Source organism: Rhinatrema bivittatum, chromosome 4, assembly GCF_901001135.1.
Source record: "Rhinatrema bivittatum chromosome 4, aRhiBiv1.1, whole genome shotgun sequence".
Taxonomy (NCBI): Eukaryota; Metazoa; Chordata; class Amphibia; order Gymnophiona; family Rhinatrematidae; genus Rhinatrema; species Rhinatrema bivittatum.
In genome coordinates this window covers 144,838,337-144,862,206 of record NC_042618.1, presented here as the reverse complement: position 1 = coordinate 144,862,206, position 23,870 = coordinate 144,838,337, and the positions used below count along the sequence as shown (strand labels likewise).

Sequence of the window (23,870 nt, the reverse complement as noted above, 5' to 3'; positions counted from 1 at the left end):
AAAATGAGAGGAAATGTTAGTGATAGGAGGAAGTGAAAAGTGACATTGTGAGTCACAAAGGGAAAGGGAAACAATATGTAGCGGCTGATGAGAAAGCAAACTTGCTTGACAAATATTTCAGTTTGACATTCACTAAGGAAGGGTCGGGACAGGACCATATAAGACGAAAACAAATAGAATTGAAAGCGAAATAAATCTCAATCGATTTTCAGAAGTGTGTGTTTGTGAGGAGCTAACTACTTTGATTAAAGCGATGGGGTCAGATGGGATACATCTAAGGATTTTAAGGGAACAGAGAAGTTCTGGTAGCTCTGTTACGGACCTTTTCAATGCTTCTTTAGAGTTGGGAACAATTCCAGAGGAGTTTAGACAGGTGGATGTAACTCCTATTCACAAAAGTGAAAGTAAGTTGCACTTATCTGAGTCCTGAAGTTAATCCTCCAACTCTGCAGGGTTTCGGAGCTGGTTGGAGTCAGCCAAATGGCCAGTGGTCTTCATTCTAAAGATCTAAACATGTATACCCTAGAGAAAAGGTGGAATAGGAGAGGTATGAAAAGAGACATTTAAATACTCCGAAACCCTGCAGAGTTGGAGGATTAACTTCAGGACTCAGATAAGTGCACATTAAATGTCATTTTGTGCACTATCTTAATTTTATCATAGCCAAAGCGATTTGGAGCCTGTACAAAGACTGTGGTGAGGAATGACCGATGATTAAACTAGATATTGTGCTTTAAGGCTATACCATATAATTTCTAGCCTGTTGCACCACAAATACCAGGTCTCAGTGTCATTATAGGCTTTACCAATATAGCCAGTGACAAGACACATATGATGGTCATCCACACTTCCTATATATAATATTACTTGAGCCATAAGTAGCAGAATTTTTTATTTATTGATTGTTTTAAAATTTCTGCTTTATACAGGGGTTTCTTAACTCTTGTTTGACAAAAACTATAGTTATGCATTTAGAATGCAGAAACTCAAGGAAGGGGGTACAACATGGGGGTGAAATTCTTATAAGCATGAAAGAGCAGGATCTGGGGGTGATCATATCTGTTGATCTTAAGGTAGCCAAACAGATGGATAAGTTGACAGCAAATGCAAGAAAGATGCATGGGTGCTTAGGGAAAGGAATGGTCAGCAGAAAGAGGTATTATTTCCTAATATAAGTCCTTGTTGAGACCTCATTTGCAATACTGTACACAGTACTGTAGACCATCCCTTCAAAAGGATATAAACTGGTTGGAGTCAGCCAAATGGTCAGTGGTCTTCATTCTAAAGATCTAAACATGTATACCCTAGAGAAAAGGTGGAATAGGAGAGGTTTGAAAAGAGACATTTAAATGCCTCCAAGGTTTCCATGCTTTTGAGACATGCCCCTTTTAAAAGGAAAGAGACTCTAGAATGAGTGGTCAGGGAATGAGAGTGAAAAGAGGTAGACTCAGGAGTAATCTAAGGAAATATTTATTTACAGAGAGTAGTGGATGCATGAACCAGCCTCCCTATGGAAGTGGTGTGGAGACAAAGACAGTATCTGAATTCAAGAAAGCATGGGAGAAACATAAAGGATCTCTGAGCGAGTGGTAGATATTGTAAAGCTAAATAGTTGGTGTGGATGGACAGACTAGATAGGCCATAATGGTCTTTTTCTGCCATCATGTTTATAATCAGACAGATACATATATAGATATAGCTATAAATAATACACTTGGGGTCTATTGGGGACCTGCTGTTACAGCTCTGGCAGTGAAGAAGCACTATGTACCATCAAATACACAGGGCATAGGGTTGCCAACTGGCTCCAGATATTGAGAACAGGCTGATCCAGTCCTGGTTTTACTCCACTGTATGCAGAGAGTTGTAGTCTTGACTTTCTAGGGAATGCAATAAGAAAATCGGGACTACAAGTCCCTGCTTGCGATAGAACAAAATCAACACTGGATCAATCTGTCCTAAAAATGTGGAGCCAGTTGGAAACCCCAATGGGACAGAAGGGAGGCAGAAGGATCCGTGACTGCAGGACAGAGGAAGGCTATGAGGTCAGAGGGACTGGCAGTTGCAGCAGGAGAAAGGCTGTGGGGCTAATGGAAGGCAGAGAGACTGTTAGAAAGACACCAGAGCTTGACAGGTGGAAGGCAGGGGAAGAGTACTTGGGTTGAGCTGGGGCAAGGGTGTTGGCATCATCACCCTACAAATGTTTTTAGAGTGTAAGCTAGTTTACATGTAAGATATGTCTGGACCAGGAACAAGTAATATTTTGGGTAGAATGCTCAAAAATGCAATATCTTCTTCAAGATACTGAATTGTTAAGTAAGAGAGGTGAGGGAGAGAGACTTTGTTGGCAAGTGAGAACAGGGGGAAGAGGGGTGAGGAAGAAGGCAAATGGAACTAGGATTTGACCGACAGACGGGAGATGGAGATCCATGGCTCACATCTTCCAACTTTGAGCCCCAGTTGGCACAGCCCTGACCTTTGCAACTCTCACCTTCAGCCCAGGCCCTGTTCTCTCACTGGTGGCCCAGCTCTATCCTTCACTGGAAGCCCCAGCCCTGATGTTCATGTTGGTGCCTCAACTCCTGCACATCAAGCAAAATGTTTTTTGCGTGACACACTCTGGTATGCATGCCAAGGGTTGTCGATCCTTTGTCTAGACAATTCTCATACATTCTCATCATTATAAGAAATATAAATGCTCCCATTTTTAACATATTAAAACCATGAATATCTTTAGTTTGTGGTTCCCTCATTCTAAGGGCATTTCTTGTAATAAGTGATAGCCTAAGCAGATTTGTTACTATATGAAACAGCATTTCATTCTTCCATCCATTCAACACTTCCAAGAATGGGAGTTATTGCACCGGTCTAGAGCGTGACTTTCACTGCACTGCATTTCTCCTCATTTAACTCTCATTTTATCTTTCCAGCCAATGCCCAACACCCACTCACCTTGCTGAATGCCAATTAAAGTCATTTCCTTGTTCTTTCTGCAGAGCCAAAATAATTGCATCATGAGCCATCAGTCAAGGTAGGCAACTATTTCCTTATATAATTCCTTTCTGGTGGTGTGAAAAGAAAATCCATTCATCAACTGTCAATACTATTTGCACTTTGGCATCCCATGTTCCTGGACCTCCTGGTGTGATCCAATGAAAATAAGCTCATTAAGAATCCTCACCTATAGCCAACCTATCACTATACTATATGAAAAGGGAAATATTATCTGCATCTCCATCTCATTTTCCACTGAAATACTATCAACACCATTTTCACTTGCCTTTGGAAACTGACATTTAATGTAATACCCAAGGCACTCTCCAGAAGTCTCAGTTCTACTCAGTAACAGCAACTTCTTTTCAGTTAGTATCCCTTCCAGCATGACATAATCATCTCTGTATCTTCCAAATCTCCCATCTGCTACTTTCTTCATGCTGCAGCGTTCTGACCAGTACAGATTTCAGCCTATTACCATGCAATTCTTCAGGGTGTTTAAAAAACAGTCCTAAGATTATGAAAAGTAGGTTTTATTTTGGGCTACTACATCATCTCACTCTGCATTAATCCCTCAGATAGGCTACTGCACCCTGGCATAAATATCCGAGAAGCCTGGCCTGCTTAACCATCTCACTAAGAAGTGAGACGGGAAGCAAATTAACTGGTATTTAGAAAGAAGGTAAAAACGTGATTATTTTAATTAGGTCTTTGGGTTGATTGCTAATTTCTGCTAGGATTAGTAGAATTGACATTGGCTGCTGTACTTGATTATGATATTTTAATGTTTTTATTTGTTTTTAATGGTATTGTACACTGCTTTGACCAGCCTTGCTCTGCTTTAGTGGTATAAAAAAAAACCCGAGAAAATAAAACTTCGGCATCTTACAGTACAGTTTGCCTTCACAGACTCATGATTCTACTTGATATTCATAAAACATTTGTTCAGATCAATACAAAATGCCAAACCCTTTGCTTGTATTTGTTGTCAAAGAAGTTTTAGTGGTCCCAGCAATGAATTTTTCTTCAACTCCAACTCCTGCCCTTTCCTCTTCTTGCACACATGATCTTGTTTCCTCTTGGAAATCAAGTATTTAGAGCAGGGCTTCCCAAACCCGTCCTGGGGATACTACTGCCAGCTGGGTTTTCAGGATATTTACAGTGAACATGCGTGAGATAAATGTTCTTAGGTCTCCAATGGATGCAAATTTATCTCATACATACTCGTAGTCATCCTGAAAACCTGACCAACTGCGGGGTCCACAAGACAGGTTTAGGAAGCTCTGATTTAGAGAAATATTTTTTTAGAAAACATGGACCTTTTATACTGCACTTAGGTTTCCACGCTCTGTCATTGTTGGTCTCCAGTCTTATGGTACTTTTATCGGCTGTCTAATGATGCAAATAGCCAAGCACAACTTTCACATCTGGGTCTAACGTTTTTCAGACCTCAGCTTTGTGTGCCTTATATGCCAGAGTTCCAAGACCTGGGTAACTAATGAAGCAGAATGGTACAAAATATGAACAACGGAGAATGGCAAGCTGTGCTGTTTAAAAAGGTAACCTGTGTTTTAAGAAAACCACCTTACCTATAGAGGTGATTTGGGGAAGGAGGGATCCTCACCCACCAAAAGAATCTCACTCAAAGAACCTTTGGTCCATGACTCCTCAGTCAGTTAACTCACCTGGACCCACATCCTCAGCTCACCTGCAGTCTTCACAGGACAGGAGTGTCCCCAGACATTTTGCAGTATGGAGGTATATCATTATCTCCCTATAGTGGTACCCTCAAACAACAAAATGGTGCCATACTCAGGGCCCAATGGAGCCATTTTGAATAGAATGCCAGTGGAGCAGAAGCATCTGGGAATCACTTCTGTCCCATGATGATGCTTATAATTGCAGGTACACAGGGGGATGGGAGGGTGGTGGTGAGAGGGGATGCAGAAAAGGCCCAATGTAGCTTTGTTTTATTTTTTAGAATTGTGACGGGGATGGGGGCTTTGGGGTTGGCTGCTTTTACCTTTTTTATAAAATATGAAACGAAACAAAAATAAATAAAAACAAAACAAAAAACCAGAGTGAACCTATCCCACCAATGAAATGAAACATATCCCCCCCCCCCCTTACATATCCTTAGTAAACAGGCCCTCTAGAGCTTAACATATATGTGTAAAAGTACATATGCAGTTTCACAATGCATGCACTTTTCTGCACTTTTTTGTGGAGGCATTCCCAGGACAGGGTTAAGTCAGGGGAGGCAGCAACATATCTAGTTCTGTATTTTCAAAACTACGTGTGTTGCCTGGGATGGAAAAAGCATCCGCAGAAAAAGCAGGTGCAAATGTTTCTTGAGGTAATTTTCAAAGGCAAAGTATATGCCTATTTTCTCTTTGAAAATTGGTGCAAAATCTGCACTTTTTAATCTGCCTGCACAGTTTTGAAAATTGCCCCAAAATGTTTACTATAATATAAAATGTAAGTGGATGTTTGATTCCACAGACATATTTGGGTAGCTGGATCACTATAGCACTAGTTAGTAAAACTTGGATTATTTAAGTAATAATGCTTCATTGAAATTGGTGAGCACCATTATTACTGAGGTAAGGATTTTCATCCTTGACTTCTCTTATGTTGGAAGTATTTGAGTACTCTTTGGGTAAACAAGGATTTATTTGGATACTACTTTGTAGCACAAGGCTGTACTTGTATTGGTACTATCTAGTGGCTCAGAGATATAGTTGGCATTATTTAGTGCAGTGGTTTATTAACCCAGTCCTTGGATCACTCCTAGCCAATCGGGTTTTCAGGATACCCACATGCTAAAGTTAAGGATTGTTCTTAGTTTGTTGTTTCTGTGAAGAGTTTGTTGTTTCTGTGAAGATTTTATAGTTTCCCTGTGCCACAATTACTTGTATTCCTTGTTCCTTATATCGCCCCCAAGCGAATTTGCAGTTTCATTGTAAACCGGTGTGATATGTATTTTATACAGAATGTCTGTATAGAAAAGTTAAAAATAAAATAAAAAATAAATAAAATGAATATGCATGAGATAGATTTGCATATAGTGGTGGTACTGCATGAAAATCTATCTCATGCACATTCATTATGGGTATCCTGAAAACCCGACTGGATAGGTGTGCCCCAAGGACTGGGTGAGACCCCCTGATTTAGTGATATATACATATATACTAGCACTAGTACACAGATACCCTTGGGCACTATTATATACTTGCAAATGGATGTGTTTGGGTGCTCTCTAGTGACCCAAATATTTTTTTAGTAAAGTTTGTTGTTATATGCATTTCTCTAAACATTAATTACATCAAAAGCAAAAGTGGTTACAACTCCTAGGAGCTCAGGGAAAATAGCAAATTTCAATTATGAACTTTCACTTTTGCATGGAGGAAACGTATAGAAAGACATGTTTTAATGGAACAAAGTCAGCATGGCTTTACCCAGGGCAAGTCTTGCCTCCCAAATCTGCTTCACATTTTTGAAGGAGTTAATAAACATGTGGATAAAGGTGAACCGGTAGATGTAGTGTACTTGGATTTTCAGAAGGCGTTTGACAAAGTTCCTCATGAAGAGGCTTCTAGGAAAAGTAAAAAGTCATGGGATAGATGGTGATGTCCTTTCGTGGATTACAAACTGGCTAAAAGACAGGAAACAGAGAGTAGGATTAAATGGATAATTTTCTCAGTGGAAGGGAGTGGGCAGTGGAGTGCCACAGGGATCTGTATTGGGACCCTTACTTTTCAATATATTTATAAATGATCTGGAAAGAAATACAACGAGTGAGATTATCAATTTTGCAGATGATACAAAATTGTTCAGAGTAGTTAAATCACAAGCAGATTGTGATAAATTGCAGGAAGACCTTGTGAGACTGGAAAATTGGGCATCAAAATGGCAGATGAAATTTAATGTGGATAAATGCAAGGTGATGCATATAGGGAAAAATAACCCATGCTATAATTACACAATGTTAGGTTCCATAATAGGTGCTACAACCCAAGAAAGAGATCTAGGCGTCATAGTGGAAAACATATTGAAATCATCGGCTCAGTGTGCTGCGGCAGTCAAAAAAGCAAACAGAATGTTGGGAATTATTAGAAAGGGAATGGGGAATAAAATGGAAAATGTCATAATGCCTCTGTATCGCTCCATGGTGAGACCGCACCTTGAATACAGTGTACAATTCTGGTCGCCGCATCTCAAAAAAGATATAATTGCGATGGAGAAGGGTCAGAGAAGGGCTACCAAAATGATAAGGTGAATGGAACAGCTCCCCTATGAGGAAAGACTAAAGAGGTTAGGACTTTTCAGCTTGGAGAAGAGAAGGCTGAAGGGGGATATGATAGAGGTGTTTAAAATCATGAGAGGTCTAGAACGGGTAGATGTGAATCGGTTATTTACTCTTTCGGATAATAGAAAGACTAGGGGGCACTCCATGAAGTTAGCGTGTGGCACATTTAAAACTAATCGGAGAAAGTTCTTTTTCACTCAACGTACAATTAAACTCTGGAATTTGTTGCCAGAAGATGTAGTTAGTGCAGTTAGTATAGCTGTGTTTAAAAAAGGATTGGATAAGTTCTTGGAGAAGTCCATTACCTGCTATTAATTGAGTTGACTTAGAAAATAGCCACTGCTATTACTACAACGGTAACATGGAATAGGACTTAGTTTTTGGGTACTTGCCAGGTTCTTATGGCCTGGATTGGCCACTTTTGGAAACAGGATGCTGGGCTTGATGGACCCTTGGTCTGACCCAGAATGGCATGTTCTTATGTTCTGAAGTTGCTTTCTCTTACAGTTTGAAATCAATACTGAAACTAAACATTTTTCTACAGAATCTCAGCAGACTGTCATAAAAACATGTTGTAATAATTATTTTCTCTTTGAAATAGGAAAATATGGTAAAAACATTTCTTTTCAACATCTCAAAACAAAATCCATGTGTGTTAACACTTTTTTGCTCAAAATATTTTTTAAAGCAACTAATTTAAATATGCAAAATTACCTTGAGTTGTTCATACGTAAATTTAAAAGCCATGCAACACACAAAAATTAAGTAATTTTAATTATGCCTCCAAGTTATTTACTGCAATTAAGCTCATTTATCATATGCAAATTAGTGCAAACTGGTCTCATTAGTTACTAAATTACTCAATATGAGTCGAACAATGTAGCACTCCAGTTTGTAATGAAAAATCCCTGTAGAGGCAAACGGTATCAATTAAGATAATCTGCATATGCAAATATATTCACTTTTACCATTTTTCTATATTTAGTTTCATATTTTTTATCATTGGAATAAAGTATAGTACAAAAAATTAACTATTTTTGCCAATACCTTAAATCTGAGCCTATGTGGCAAAGTCAATACAGTGGCAACAGTAAGATGCTAAGATTTTGTTTTTATTTTGAAGGTCTAAATTATATAAAAATCCTTGGTGAATTTCCCCTCAAAGTAGGTGAAATGCATACAGGTTTCCAGCTGTTGAATTCTCACAAAAGTAGGAAAAAAACAAAACTCCAAGCACATAAATCACACTAGCAAATAACTGGTATTTCTAATGTATATAAAAATACATACTTAAATGCGCATATTTCATAATGCCAGTAGCAAAACCTGGAAAAATAGACTCGCACTTTAGCAAGGGTTTAACTCGCTTTTAGTGATGGTGTACTCTGAAAGGTATCTTTAAAAATACACAGTATATGTGCATGCATTCAAGTAAGGAACCCAGCAGATTAGCAAGGCAGAAACATCACAGAAAAAAATGGACACTCATTGACTCTACATACAGTGGCGACCGAAGTTAATGACAAACTTGTCAAGCTATCTACTGATGCAAATGTTATGGAGCAACATGATTAAATGTGGCTAAAAGATACTGTTCCCCGTGAACACTTGTCAGTTAGGAGCAGGATATCGCATTGCATTGATCACCAATATGTGTCACTGTCATGTCTATCAGAAAGCAGTGGAAAATTTACTAGGCAAAACAAATCCCACAAATCCAAATCTGGTTGCAAAATCCAAATTTGACAGTAGCGCTACTGCTGTGCAGACATAAAAATGTCAGCCTGATCTCTAGGATATGAAAAGGTTTATAGGTTTCTCTTCAGAACACTGGTACCTAACAGGAATATCACTGATTTTAGTTTCTCATTCCCAAAATTCCCTTTTTTGGGGGAGGGGTTTGTGTGTATGTGTGCAACTTTCTCTTCTTTTTATTCATACATGGAAAACATAGTGTGTCTTTGGAAACAACAACCATCTCAGTTATAACATACTTCTAGCAGTGATACCCTAACAGGCACTGTGGTGGTTGTGCCCGTTGGCACCTGGTTGGTGCTTGTTGGCCCCCTTTTGTGTTGGGGAGCAGCCTGTAGTTAGGGATTCACCCATGTGTGAGAACTACCATCCTGCTTGTCCTAAGAGAAAGCACAGTTGCTTACCTGTAACAGGTGTTCTCCTAGGACAGCAGGTTGTTAATCCTTCCCCAGATCTCATCACACAGGATATTAAGGCAGGATTTTGGCATACCAACCTCCGGGCCCTGACGCTCACAGCCTGGATGTTGAAAGGCTGATCCTACAGCCACTTGATCTCTCTGCTGATGTGGCTTAGGTCCTGGTGGCTTTTAGAAAGCCTTCCACTAGAAAGTCCTATGGGTTGAAGTGGAGGAAGTTCTCCTGTCCCCCACAAACACTGCTTGATTTCCTCCTGCACCTGTCTGAGGCTGGCTTAAAAACCAGCTCCGTTAGGTTTCATCTCAGTGCAATTGGCGCTTACCACCACTGTGTAGAAGGTAAGCCCATCTCTGTACAGCCCAAGGTTGTATGCTGTATGCGGGCCCTGCTTCAGTTGAAGCCTCCCCTCAGGCCTCCTGCTGTGTCTTGGGACCTCAACGTGGTGCTCGCGCAGCTGATGAAAGCTCCTTTTGAGCCGCTGTATACCTGTGACTTGAAGTACCTTACCTGGAAGGTAATATTTTTGGTGGCAGTTACTTTAGCACGCAGGGTCAGCTATCTCCAGGCCGTACTGACTTATCCACCTTACACTAAGTTTCACCAAGACGGGCAAGGAGGAGAATTTGGAGGGACACCCAATAGGTTCAATTGGTACCTCTGGTGAACGATGGACAACACCTACTGGTTTGAAGTTACACTGGGCTACGGTGAAGAACCGTAGCCTGCCCCCAACCGGGGGGGGGGGGGGGGGTCCATCATCTCTGGTATGGGTGGATGGCTTATACTCCCTACGATCCAGTCAAAATCCCATCCTGGGATTTGACTGGGGCACTGGTTGGGGCTTGGGAGCTCGCTGCTACCTGGGACCGTCAAGGGAGCTCATCCTCCAGGAATGGGAGTGAGAGGGCAGAAGATAGTACTCCCTCTGGTGGTAGAAAGGCTTCCTCTACCATTGCCTCGCTGACCTCCTGGCTGGGGAAGGTAGGTCTGAAGTGCTTGCGGAGAGTTGCTGGAGGGTCTCATGGTGATCCTGCAACTGGGCCACCGTTTCCCTCACCTTGTCTCCGAAGAGATTCTCGCCAGTACATGGCAGATCAGCAAGTCTTTCCTGTACCTCCGGTCAGAGATCCAAGGCCTACAGACATGCCATTCTGCGAGCGCTGATTCCCGCTGCAGAGACTCTGGCTGTCATCTCAAAAATGTCATAGGTGGAGCGCACCTTGTTTTTTCTGCATTCTAGGCCCTGATGCACCAGTGACAAAAAGGTGTCTTGCTGCTGTTGAGGCAGCTGCTAGGCCACCTCCTGCACCTGCTTCCAGAGGTTACAAAAGTATTGGCTCATGTAGAGCTGGTAGGAAGCAATGCGGGCAATGAGCATAGCTCCCTGAAAATCTTTCCTCCCAAGAGCATCCAGGGCTCTGTGATCCCATCCCGGGGGCACAGAGGCATGGGTTCGAGAACACTTGGCCTTCTTGAAAGCGGATTCAACCATTACCATTTGGTGTGCCATCTGATAGTCCTTGAATCCGGTAACCTGTTAGACGAGGTAAACCCCGTCTCCCTTCCAGTTAACAGGAGGAACTGTGAGGGGTGTTCCTAAATCCTCAACAGTAATTCCCTAAAGATTTCATGCACCGGGACTGCCATGATCTCTTTAAGAGCCTCCACAAACTGGAGAATCTCCAGCATCCTGTGCCATATGTGCAGAAAATCTGCGAAGGTCAGGTCCTCACGGAGAGACCTCCTTCGCTCCTCTGGAGGAGAGGGCTCCAAGGGGAGACCATCTGAGGATGACTCCACAGAGTCATCCCCCAGGGATCATAAGGCACGTCATCCTCGCTGTAATTTACAGGGGATGGGGCCCTAGGGGCTCGGCCTTCATCCAGGGTGTGGGCACAGTGGCATTGGTGCTGGCCCTGGCAAAGCTAGATGGGGGGCCACAGGCTGCAGTGTCACCATCGACACCGACAAGACCTCCTCCTCAGAGGAACCGGCAATGACCACCACATCGGTCAGGGGCAGCATTGGCTCCCCATCAGACACAGATGGCTGCTCGGGAACTGACACCAGCTGGGTCAGTAAGACACCGATAAGCACATTGAGACATTCCAGCAACGGTTTCAGCAGGAAGAACCCAGGCACCGAAACCATCGGTGCCACCTGCTCAATGCACTGCAGTGCCCGATTGACAGTCAGCTGGACTCGGTGCTCTAACTCCTCTCGAAGGTTGCAGATGCCAAAATGGACTGGGGATCAGGAGAGTTGCCAGATCTTTGTTGGAGCCTTGAGGTGGATCAGCGACTGACACCAGGACCGGGGGACAACATCGCAGACCCCCGGCATTGATGGAGGATAGGCTCTCCTCACAGGGTCACTTCGGGGGCATCACGGCAAGCGCTGGGGCCAACCCGAGTCTGGCACGTGATTAGAGGGTGACTGGTGCTGATGCTTCTTTGGCTTCCCTTGGTACTCAGCCCAATCTTTCCCTGGTGCAGAGGTCGAAGACAATGAACCCGACACCCTAGACCTGGAGGAGACCAACAGTGATCAGTCCTCAGCGCCCCATCCACCAGCAGCACTGACAAAATGGAGGGCCCCACCAATGTCAAGGGCTCAATGTCCATCAGTGCAGCTCCTCAGTTCTTCGGCATCAATGCCACCGATGCCGATGGTTACTCATCCTGAAGAGCTTCTCCATCTTATCAAGACGAGCTCAACATCCCTTTGAGGTAATTTAGTCACACATGCGGCACCCTGAACGTTGTGCAATGCCCCCAGGCAGAGGATGCACACCTCGTGCGGGACTATGATGGACACAGTCCTCGGGCACTGGGGGAATCAACGAAAACTCGACGAGGTCATGACGACATGAAATAAGAGTGGCGAAAAACAACATAGGGCGGCTGGCGACAGACATCTGTGGGTACCAAGGCACTGCTGCCAAGGGACACTAAGCAATAAGAAACTTACTGAACCAGTGAAAACCCTATTTGGCAAGTGAAGGGAACCGAAGAGGCACCCGAATCAAGAAAAAACGCAAAAAAACACTGATTAATCGGCAAATGTTTTCTACTGATATTTATTTATTTATTTAGCTTAAACAGTACGAGCTCACAAATTGTGACTCGAAAGCTCCGCAGAAAAAAAAGAGACTGAAAAGGGACCCCACATGGATTAGGGCATGCTCAGTGTGCCTAGTCAAAGTTCTAGAAACTTTGACATATGTTTTCCATGCCAGGCTCCATTGAATGATGTCTCCCATGTGTGAGGACTACCATCCTGCTTGTTCTAGAAGAAATATATATACATACATATATATATGTGAAGGGTATTCACCAGGCAGCCACAAGTGGCTGAAAACCCCCATTTTGTTTTTCTTTAAGTTGTTGAAAGGAGTAAGCTCACACATACACATATACAAACACACGGGAACAGAGAGAAACAAACACCACACAACCAGAGAGAGACAGAGAAAAACAGACACCCAGACAGACATAGAACCTCCCCCCCACCACACATATACACAGTTACCCCATACCCAGAGAGACAAAGAGAGACAAAAAACACAAACCCAGACACCCCCCCCCTACAGAGAAACAAAAACTCAACACCCAGACAGGTACAGAGACACAGACATACCACACCTAGACAGAAAAACACAGCTATACTGTCCCCAGACAGAAGACTGACACACACACAACATATAGATACAGATAGAGAGGCACAGACACAACACACCCAAACACAGGCAGACACACCACACCCAGGCACAGAAAGAGACACAGGAGACGGACCACATCACACACAGAAACAAAGACCACACACATAGGGGCGGATTTTCAGAGCCCTGCTCGCGTAAATCCGCCCAAAACCGGGCGGATTTACGCGAGCAGGGCCCTGCGCGCCGGTGAGCCTATTTTACATAGGCTCACCGGCGCGCGCAGAACCCCGGGACTCGCGTAAGTCCCGGGGTTTTCGGAGTGGGCGTGTCGGGGGGCATGTCGGGGGGCGGGGCCGGAGCGCGCGGCGTTGCGGGGGCGTGTCGGCAGCGTTTTGGGGGCGGGTACGGGGGCGTGGCTACGGCCCGGGGGCGTGGCCGCGCCCTCCGTACCCGCCCCCAGGTCGCGGCCCGGCGCGCAGCAGGCCCGCTGGCGCGCGGGGATTTACGTCTCCCTCCGGGAGGCGTAAATTCCCCGACAAAGGTAAGGGGGGGGTGTAGACAGGGCCGGGTGGGTGGGTTAGGTAGGGGAAGGGAGGGTAAGGTGAGGGGAGGGCAAAGGAAAGTTCCCTCCGAGGCCGCTCCGATTTCGGAGCGGCCTTGGAGGGACCGGGGGGAGGCAGCGCGGCTCGGCGCGCGCAGGCTATACAAAATCGATAGCCTTGCGCGCGCCGATCCAGGATTTTAGTGGATACGCGCGGCTCCGCGCGTATCTACTAAAATCCAGCGTACTTTTGCTTGAGTCTGATGCGCAAGCAAAAGTAGGCTGATCGCGCTTCTTTTAAAATCTACCCCATAGGGGCGGATTTTCAGAGCCCTGCTCGCGTAAATCCGCCCAAAACCGGGCGGATTTACGCGAGCAGGGCCCTGCGCGCCGGGAAGCCTATTTTACATAGGCCTCCCGGCGCGCGCAGAGCCCCGGGACTCGCGTAAGTCCTGGGGTTCTCGGAGGGGGGCGTGTCGGGGGCGTGTCGGGGGGGCGGGCCCGGTCGTCGCGGCGTTCCGGGGGCGTGTCGGCAGCGTTTTGGGGGCGGGTACGGGGCGTGGCTACGGCCCGGGGGCGTGGCCGCGCCCTCCGTACCCGCCCACAGGTCGCGGCCCGGCGCGCAGCAGGCCCGCTGGCGCGCGGGGATTTACGTCTCCCTCCGGGAGGCGTAAATCCCCCGACAAAGGTAAGGGGGGGGTGTAGACAGGGCCGGGTGGGTGGGTTAGGTAGGGGAAGGGAGGGTAAGGTGAGGGGAGGGCAAAGGAAAGTTCCCTCCGAGGCCGCTCCGATTTCGGAGCGGCCTTGGAGGGAACGGGGGGAGGCAGTGCGGCTCGGCGCGCGCAGGCTATACAAAATCGATAGCCTTGCGCGCGCCGATCCGGGATTTTAGTGGATACGCGCGGCTCCGCGCGTATCTACTAAAATCCAGCGTACTTTTGCTTGAGTCTGATGCGCAAGCAAAAGTAGGCTGATCGCGCTTCTTTTAAAATCTACCCCATATAGAACAAAGCACTCCAGACAAAAGTAGAGACACAGATGCCATACCACCCCCAGACAGACTGCCCACACACCACAATGGTAAGGGCTAGAAAAGTTTTAAAAAGCTTCAAGTGCTAGCCAAAATTTTTTAGGAACTGAGAAAAATCTCTGTCCTATTCTGCCCAACTGGTTTTTTTTGTTTTTGTTTTTTTTTTTTTGCACTGTTTTCACTAATTTTTCCTATTTTTATCTCAATGTTTGTATTTTTCTTAGTTTGCTTATCTTTTTATATTCTCATGTTTTGATTTGCTTAGTTAACTTTATTTATTTTTAACCCCTTTTGCCTTTATTCTGCCTTTGCCATCTCCTCCCTCTCTCCAGCTTTGTTGCCTATCCCCTCCCCTACACCTCACTTCTTTTTCCATGGTTGACAACAGCTGTGATCACTCTCCTTGGGTAGGGTCCCAGCAGCAGCAGGAAATCTTCCCAGGCTGAGGTCTCAGGGTGGCAATTCTTTCTGGGTTGTGGGAACAGCCCAGCGGCTGCTCCCATGCTCAGTTCTGCCGCACAGTAAGCAGCTCATCTCCCTGGCCCACCAAAAGAGAGCCACGGCATGCTTACAATAATGTCACTGTGCTCTAGCACCTCCCCTCCCGAGTCTGCAGGACTTCCACGGCACTGAGACTCAACAGCATAGCCATGTGTTTCTTCCTTGATTGGGCAACCAATCTGCTCCCCCTTCAGGATTGTTCAAGCAGCCTCCCCCGTGGTGGGGGGGAAGCTTCCCAGTTTACTGATCCCCTGCCTTAGGATATTAATTTTCTTTTGTGTGCTATACCACAGTGTCCATTAAATACACTGAGCAGGCTGTATGCACCTTCAAACTCTCATTCTGTAATCACCAGGGGTACACCCAAGAGCTTACTTTGCACACACATTCCTACAGACTCGCCAAGTTTGGCCACTGAAGCCCACCCACGTGCTTCTTTGCACTTTCACCCAACAGCAAGATGATTAAGAAGATGGAAAGTATGACTTTGGCAAAGATAAAACTAAGGAAAACTAAAAAAAAAAAAACTTACACTGGTAACTAAAATTTATAATAAATATATCTGTCTTTTTGCCTGAAACAAAATGCACCAACTTTAATAGACTATTGTATTCTGGTCTAAAACAACGTTCAATCATTCTGTGGGCACATTACTTTAACACATTTCAACTAAATGGTCTCATCCATCTAAATTATCACAGTGCAAATAATGGTCTCACCCCCTGTCTCATTAACACTCTTACTGCAAGTCACAGCTTTACAAATGAACTAAAAAAAAAATATATATATATATATATATATATATATATATATATACATTTGCCAGAGGATATGCCATGCATCTTAGGCACTGGAAAATACAAAGTACCCACTGAAATAACATTAAACCTATCATTAAAATCTGCCTCTGTACCTGAAGTCTGGAGTGTAACAAATGTAATACCAATTTTCAAAAAGAGCTGCGGGGGAGGCGTTCACTCTGAGGAAAGGCAGTCGATGAGCTGGGTGCATCAGGGATCGGTCCAAGGGCCGGTTCTGTTCATTAATACCTTTGTGAGTGATATTGCGGAGGGGTTAGGAGGGAAAGCTTGTCTTTTTGTGGATGATGCTAAGGATCTGAGGGAATACATGGTAATCCGACGAGATGCAAGAAAACTCTCAAGAAGTGGATGACAGCTTGGAGGCTACATTCTAAAACTAACAAAATGCAGCGGGATGCATTGGGGGGGGGGGGGGGAGGGTGCAGTACACAACGGGAGATGAAACTCTGATGCTTATGGAGTAGGAAAGAAATCTCAGGGTAATTCCATCCCAAATGATTTCAAGATAGCAAAGCAGTGCAACAAGACAGTGGCCAGAGTTGGTGCACGGAGAGAGGCACAACTAGCAAAAGTAAGTAAGTAAATAAATAAATAATTAAATAAATGAAAAGGAAGTCATTATGCCATTCTCTAGATCCTTGGCGGGACTTCACCTGGAGTATCGTGTCCAGTTCTGGAGGCCATACTTCTGGAAGCACGAAGACAGAGTGGAGGCGGCCCAGAGAAGGGCAACCAAAATGGTTTGCCATCCGCCAAAAGTGCCTAGGAGATGAGACTCGAGGATCTAAATATGCACACCTTAGAGGAGAAGAAAGGCAGGAGGGGTATGCTAAGAGTCATTCAAATACCTGAAAAGAATTTGTGGCCCTTCTGTGCCACAGAGAAGGTGCAGAGTGTATAATGTTTGAGAGGTTGGTGTTTCCTCCTAAGGGAAAAAGGCAAGGGTATTATGAAAGGGGAAAGGCTCCAGAAAATGTAAGGCCATCCAATGGTCAAAGGGCATGTACTGTAACTCTCTAGGGGATAGGTTTTGGAACGGGTATATTACCCTGCTTAGATCGTGGGAGGTGGGCTCCCTCAGAGTCTCCAAGCCAAGAGGAAGAGACAGCTGTGACCCCCCCTCCCGGGATTTCAGGGGAAAAGAGGAGGGGTTGGACAGAGGTGTCTTAGAAAGCCTGAGTAAAGAGAAAATAAAACTGAAGAATTAAATATTAGAGTTACAGAAGAAAGCCTGTGCCTGACTGGAGCCTCTGAGCGGGGGTGGGGAGCTGCTTTCCATCTACAGAAAAGGGAGTGAGTTACCTTACAGCCATCCTAAAAGTTGTGAGTAACAAATTGGATTTAAACTGTTGTGGAAGTTAAGGAAGTCAGGCCTAGTTCAAAGGCTGAAGAGAAATTTGTACACAAAACTGTGATTTGGCTTTTCTTAAACTCTTTGAAAAGAACTGAGAGGGGAAACTGCTGATTTTCTCCTGGAAGTGAGATTTCTACAATTTTTGAGCTCATTGAACAGTTTATTTAAATAAATGACCTTTTGTTGGAGCACAGCCTCTGTCGTGGGCAGTGACTTTGTGGAGATGTTTGTGTGAGTGTCTCCGTGGCTCAGTTTGGCCCTGCCCCCAGCCCACGACCCAGCTGAGACTGATTTCCTCACTTCGGGATAAATTACCCCAGGTTCGCCAAAGGTGAGAAGGTGATCCCAGATGGACAGGGGGGTTGCATATTAATGATTCATAGGAGGTAAACCTTTTTCAGTGAAAGGGAAGTTCTAGAACAAGGCATGATTCTAGCTTAAAAGGGGATAGGACTGGGGCGCAACAGCAGGAAATATATTTTTTCAAGTGAAGGGTAGAAAATGCTTAGAAAGCCCTCCTGGAGTAGGCAGTGGAGACTAAATCAGTACTTTAAGGGTCTGATTTTCCAAGTCATTTATGGGTATAAAACTGTGTTATAAAACAGCCCAGGGCTTGGTGCACGTACAAGCATGCGTGTTACCCCATTTCGTGCATGCTTTTACCCGCACGGGCACTAGGCATTCTAGGGGACGGAGCTTTATGTTAAAAAGTATGTTTGTAAGTTAACCTGTATAAGAAGGGCCCTCGAAAGAGCAGTTATGACTTTCTGCAGGGGGGTTTGTGCATGGTGAAAAGCACTTACCCCGAGAATTTGCAAAGTGAACTTATGCATAAGACGTTTGCTTTAACAATCCGGTGTAACATCTGCATAAAAGGCACATGCGGACTTTACTCCAATGTACAGAGTTGTAAAATTACCCTCTAAAGGGCATGGGGTGATCACTAGTTGCAAAAAGTGAAGAGATAACAGAAGCACAACCTAGCAGCATGCGTTTCAGTGTCTGAGGTGCTGTTCTTGAACGATTGAACAAAAGATTTTGGGGCTGCAAGAATGGATACCAGAAAATTGGTAATATGAAATGTGAGAAGTTCTAGTGGAAATACAGACAAGCACATAGCCAGGTCTGTCTGGCAGGATGCATGTACAATAATAATGAGAAGTCTTGGCAGAGCTGCAAGCGCTCACAGAGCTGGGTCTGTATGGCAGGCAACACGGAAGGGCCTATGAGGCTGTGCATTTGGACAACAGCCATACTTGGATTTCTAGCTATTTAGGATAGTCCAAAGGTTTGTGGTAGACATGGGAAGATTAGATGGGCTGAGTGCGAACTAAGAGAGGGATCTTTTATGCTCATCTGCCTACGATGGTGGAGACCTAGTGAGCAAGACAATAAAAACTATCCTAGATAAGGAGTGATGTCTTTACAAGCAGCCACATTCTGCATCAAGAAACTGGCATATAAATTGGTAGTGTAGACAGAAATAAACTGGTTGGGGTTTTTCTGCTGTCACCTACTATGTTACTGTGAATGTTACGATGAAAGTATACTCCCAGCTATGAGCAATATCTTAAACTATAAGCAGCTATATTTTGAATTGGCACGGTTGAAATGCCTCTATGTTAACGTCACTGGATTGCTTTCATGGTAATATGTTTTCTTACCAAGGCTATTAATTTACTTTATGATCCCAGTACTAATAGGTCAGACTAACATGGGCCACAAATGCATGCGGATTACACACCTCACCGATATCTTGTATCCTGCACTACAGTGCTGGCAGCTGGTGAGCAAACCTCCATTGAAATCGCTGGAGTTAAGCATGCACCCCACAGATTTCCTGCAGTTTTAAACTCCTGGCACAGTGCATTACCACCACTGTTCAATCTCTATAGCAGAAACTTCAGATAACGTTTTCTTTTTTAATCAATACTACACAATAGATTAGTAAATTACCTGTAAAATGTGGCTTCCCAAATGCTGCTCAAATACATCAATGGCAATGGAACTGGGACTTCTTCTTCGCTGAGCACCTATAACTAAATATTAAAGAAAAAAAATACCATTGGTAACACAGCACATTGTAGCTGACACTTCACATGTGACTAATTAAGCCATTCTGCAAAATTCAGAGGAGTGGAAAACAAGAAGCCTGGGATTCAACTTCTCTGGAGCAGAGGTGAATCTTTCTTAATTCAAACTGTCTTTCCACATATATAGCTGAAGAGTTTTGCAGAATAGAAACAAATACATGTGCTTCCAACTGTGATATATATATCAAAGCATTATACAAATCTGAACCTCAAAGCTATTTATAATTGCAGATGTTTTTCTATCAATCGCCAAAACACATTGAAAATGCGCTGAGAAAAATGATTTGATTGGTTAATACCGTAGGTCCTTCAGCTGTGCTTTACGTAATACATATAGAGGGAGCAATAGGTTTTGGGGTACCATCAGTGGCTTTGGTGTGGGCCCCAATGGAGAGATTTTAGCTTTTCCCTCGACTGTCATTTTTTTGCCTTCGTTTTGTTTCTTTATATTGACCTATTCCATCCAGCACTGTCAGAGCTGACGTGTCAAGCTATATGATACACGGCCTTCTTAGGGCTTCTTAACGGCTCAAGCTGTTCATATACACTGCAGAGATGGACACTTGCATTATTACTTATTTATACATATTTAAGGAGACCACTCTGTCAAATAGCAGCTTACAATGCTCATTTTTATACCTGTCAGTTTACAGCACTAAAATACATTGCATTTAACATTAATTTCAGAAATAATGTGGTCGAGTCTGACTCCTCACTAAGATGTAATTTGCATACGGCCCTCCCAAATTGGGCGTACATTACCCCAAAAGTGGACCTGCACACACAGGTTCGCTTTGAAAAGTCACCCCACCTAATTTACCCGCACACAATCACACCCGCTATTATGGGCACAGAACATTTTCAGAGAAAATCCAAATGTGTGTGCGCCAAACCCCCTCCCCCCAGGCTCTACCCTGGAAATGCCTCTGCTCAGTCCGGGTCAACGTATGCATGAACAGAACCTATGTATGTAAGTTTACCGGCATATCAGACAGATAATTTTATAACAAGTTATTTCTGCAGCTAAAATAGAAGCGGCTTTTATGATCGCCCGCTGAAAGGATTCCTGAATCTTCTTTTCTACTTTACATAATTTAGTATCTTACATGGATTTTTAGGACATGTCCACCCCCCAACTTTCCTCTCTATTTGGTTCCGTTTTGTTCACCCACTGACTACGTTTCAGGTATTCATCCTCTTTTCTCCAAGAAAATATCGGTAATTGAGTCATTTTGATGCGGTCAAAGTACTCAAAAAAAAAGTCTGCAGTGTTGTTAACTAAACACAACTGTGTCACTACAGAATTCTTAGGATCCAGTTTTGTAACACCCATCACACATGCAGCAGCCTGCGCCGAGATGACAGAAAACTGGAACTAGTTAATCATATGATGACATGGAATAAGGTTGCCAACACTTCCAGAGGAATCTTGCGCAATATCACAATAGTTCTCAGTTCTGCAGGCTATTTCTTTTTCTCAGCAGGCTGCTCTAGTTATCCATTTCCAAGATATCAGCTTTAGTAGATCAATTACTGTACCAAAGCAATTACTGTCTCTTGCACTTAGGGTGACCCAACAGACTATTTTTCTAGGACAGATTAATCCAGTCCTGGCTTTGCTGCACTGTATGCATGGATTTGCAGCCCTGAGTTTTTTTTTTGGAACTATAAACCCAGGCATGGAATTGGGGTAAAACCCAGAGCAGATCAGCTTATCTAGAAAATAAGAGAGCCAGCTACTGAACCCCACTGTGGTCTTTTCTTCTGTGCCTGACAAATATTCCTCCTCCAAATAATCAGTGTTACACTATTTATAGTGCATCATGAGAATTAACATTGTTACACTACTTATAGTGCATCATGAGAATTCAGGAGTATTTAGAATATGAGGGCAGACAAGGCCCACCAGGCTACCCATTTGGCTTCCTTTTGCAAATGACAGTTGATCTCCGGTAGGGATGTGAATTGGGCTTCGGACAATTGAAAATATCGTCAATATTTTCAAAATCGTCAGAAATCGGGGGCTCCCCCAAAACAATATGAAAACCCCAAGAAATTGTTCGTGGGGGTTCTCTTATCGTTTTGGGGGAAGGCGGGAAAAACGGCACACAAAAATAACCCCTAAACCCACCCCAACCCTTTAAAACTAATCCCTTAGCTTCCCCCACCCTCCTGTCACCCCCCCCCCCCCAAAAACCTTTTACAAGTACCTGGTGGTCCAGTGGGGGTCCCGGGAGCAATCTCCCACTCCCGGGCCTTCGGCTGCCACTAATCAAAATGGCGCCGATGGTCCTTTGCCCTTACCATGTGACAGGGTATCCGTGCCATTGGCCGGCCCCTGTCACATGGAGGGAGCACTGGATGGCCGGTTCCGATTCACATCTCTAATCTCCAGCTTTCCCCGCAGTTCATCACAAATCTAGATCCTGTGTGCTCATTCCGTGCTCTCTTGGATTCTGTTACTATTTTGGCTCCACTCCTCCCCCCGGGAGGCTGTTCCATACATTCATAAACCTTTCTGTGATGATACGCTTGAGTCCAGGGGCGTAGCCGCAGGACTACCTTGGGGGCCTCTGCCCTCTCACCTTTGGCTCAGGCCCCCCATCCCCGAGCAGCAGGGTCTTGCCCTGACTGAGTTAGCCCTAGGCCCAGAGTCACTGCCAGTCCATTCTCCTTTAAGAGGGATAACCTAACAGGGAAATACCACTGACCATGGACCAGACATGTAAAAGCTTGAGGCCATCAAAGTCTTTCTGTTTACTTTTGTCAGATAATTATTCTCCTCCCCGCCTCCCCCTTCTCTACCCTTTGAAAGTTTAGATATGTCTGGGTTCGGTGGAAGGCTGGAAACCTATCTACATAATTACTCTTCAGTGTCCCAAGAGATTTACCATTGTATAAATTAGCTAAGAAGAAGAGTGAGAAACAACAAAGACAGAGCAGGGGGCTTGAAGAGATAGGAGATAGTATCTACAATTTTTGGCAATACTGTCATAAAGACCTACCTACATATGATGGGGTAAGGGATGGGGTGGGGGAGGGGTGGGCCACAGTGCCCCACCCCTGTTAACCTTTGGCCACCACCAAAAAAGTCAGTTTAGGCTCGGTCCCTGCTTTAGTCTATCCCCGTTCAGCCTCATTCCAAGACGTTTGGTTTCAGAATGGGTCACAAGCTTTTTTTATTTTTTTGATAAGAGAGAGCAATATTGCCATTAGTGATGATGCTGTGCCACAGGGTGGAGGAGGAGGGGCTCCCCCCTCCCCCACTGGAAAGGTGCCTTGATGGGGGAAAGAGTTCCTCTCTCAGATGTAAAACTGCTGTTGCTGCCTGAACCCTGTCCTTCTTCGCCCCCCCCCCCCCCCCTCCGCAGTACAATGGCAGCAATGCGAGGCCTTGTAAAAGTTGGAGCTATTCCAAAACTGCTCATGCAAACTAGCTTGCAGCTTTTTGGCACTCTGTGTTTTGGTTGCCCAAAACTTTAAATCCAGCTCTTCTCTCTTGATTCTGATCTTGGCAGTCGGCCTCTCAGCGTTCCTCTGGGACCCTAGCCCCCATTTGTATAGAATTTAAGAGTTATCCACGCATAGGCTCTGCTGTGCCTCTTATCCTTTCACTCTGCTCTCTTCTCTTCTCTCTGACATTAACAATTTATTGTAGCTATAACTGGTAATCTTTTATACAAAAAAGGCGCTGTAGAATAAAATTGTATTATGTTATGAATCAATTCATGTATGAACTTGCATATGCTAATGTTATATATACATTTCATTTTTTTCAGGGAGAATAAATGCAACAGTGCTAGCTTTGTCTTGAGACAATTGTTTGATTTCCTTAATAAGAACAGAAGCATTTCTTTAACCATTTTTTTCCAACTCTGTAATAGCCTTCCAGTGATAAGGGAGCCAGGAATGAACCCCATAAATCAAAGCAGGCATTTTACCAGCGCTGCAGACAGAAGGGAAAACCTTGTTGTCTGTTTACCATTCCTCCTCCTTACTGAAGGGGGTACTCTTCCCCGCTTTGCAAGCTGCTGCCTGGCATTATAGAGGCACAGTGAGCTTACTGAGAATCAATACCCCTCCCCCTTCACTTTTAAATACAACTCACTCAATGCAGAGCCTCCATACCTTTATCCTTCAGCAATGCAATCCAGCTCCTATACTAGATATGTGCATGCATGCTGTGCCCCGTACCTCCATCCCTTCATATTCTGAGGTCTGTCCGTGCAAAACGCACAACTACAAACCCTAATGTCTTTGGAGATGGAAAATCAGGACTGGTTCAAATTGTTTTCAATGGACTGGAGCCATTAGACAGTACGGTAGGTGCTATCCTCAGAGAGAAGCATGCTGGGGTAGTTTGAAGCTATTCCATTCAGTGACACGTTTATG

At 44.4% G+C, this 23,870-nt stretch overlaps 1 protein-coding gene across 3 annotated transcripts in view; it reads right to left on the bottom strand.

The window, feature by feature from the left end:
* Positions 1-23,870, bottom strand: part of NPAS3 (neuronal PAS domain protein 3) — a 1,664,600-nt gene that overhangs the window by 861,852 nt on the left and 778,878 nt on the right. For all 3 annotated transcript variants that reach the window (XM_029598930.1, XM_029598933.1, XM_029598932.1), the window contains one exon: positions 19,342-19,424. In XM_029598930.1, the coding sequence (XP_029454790.1) occupies positions 19,342-19,424 (83 nt within the window). The remainder of the gene's footprint in view (positions 1-19,341; positions 19,425-23,870) is intronic.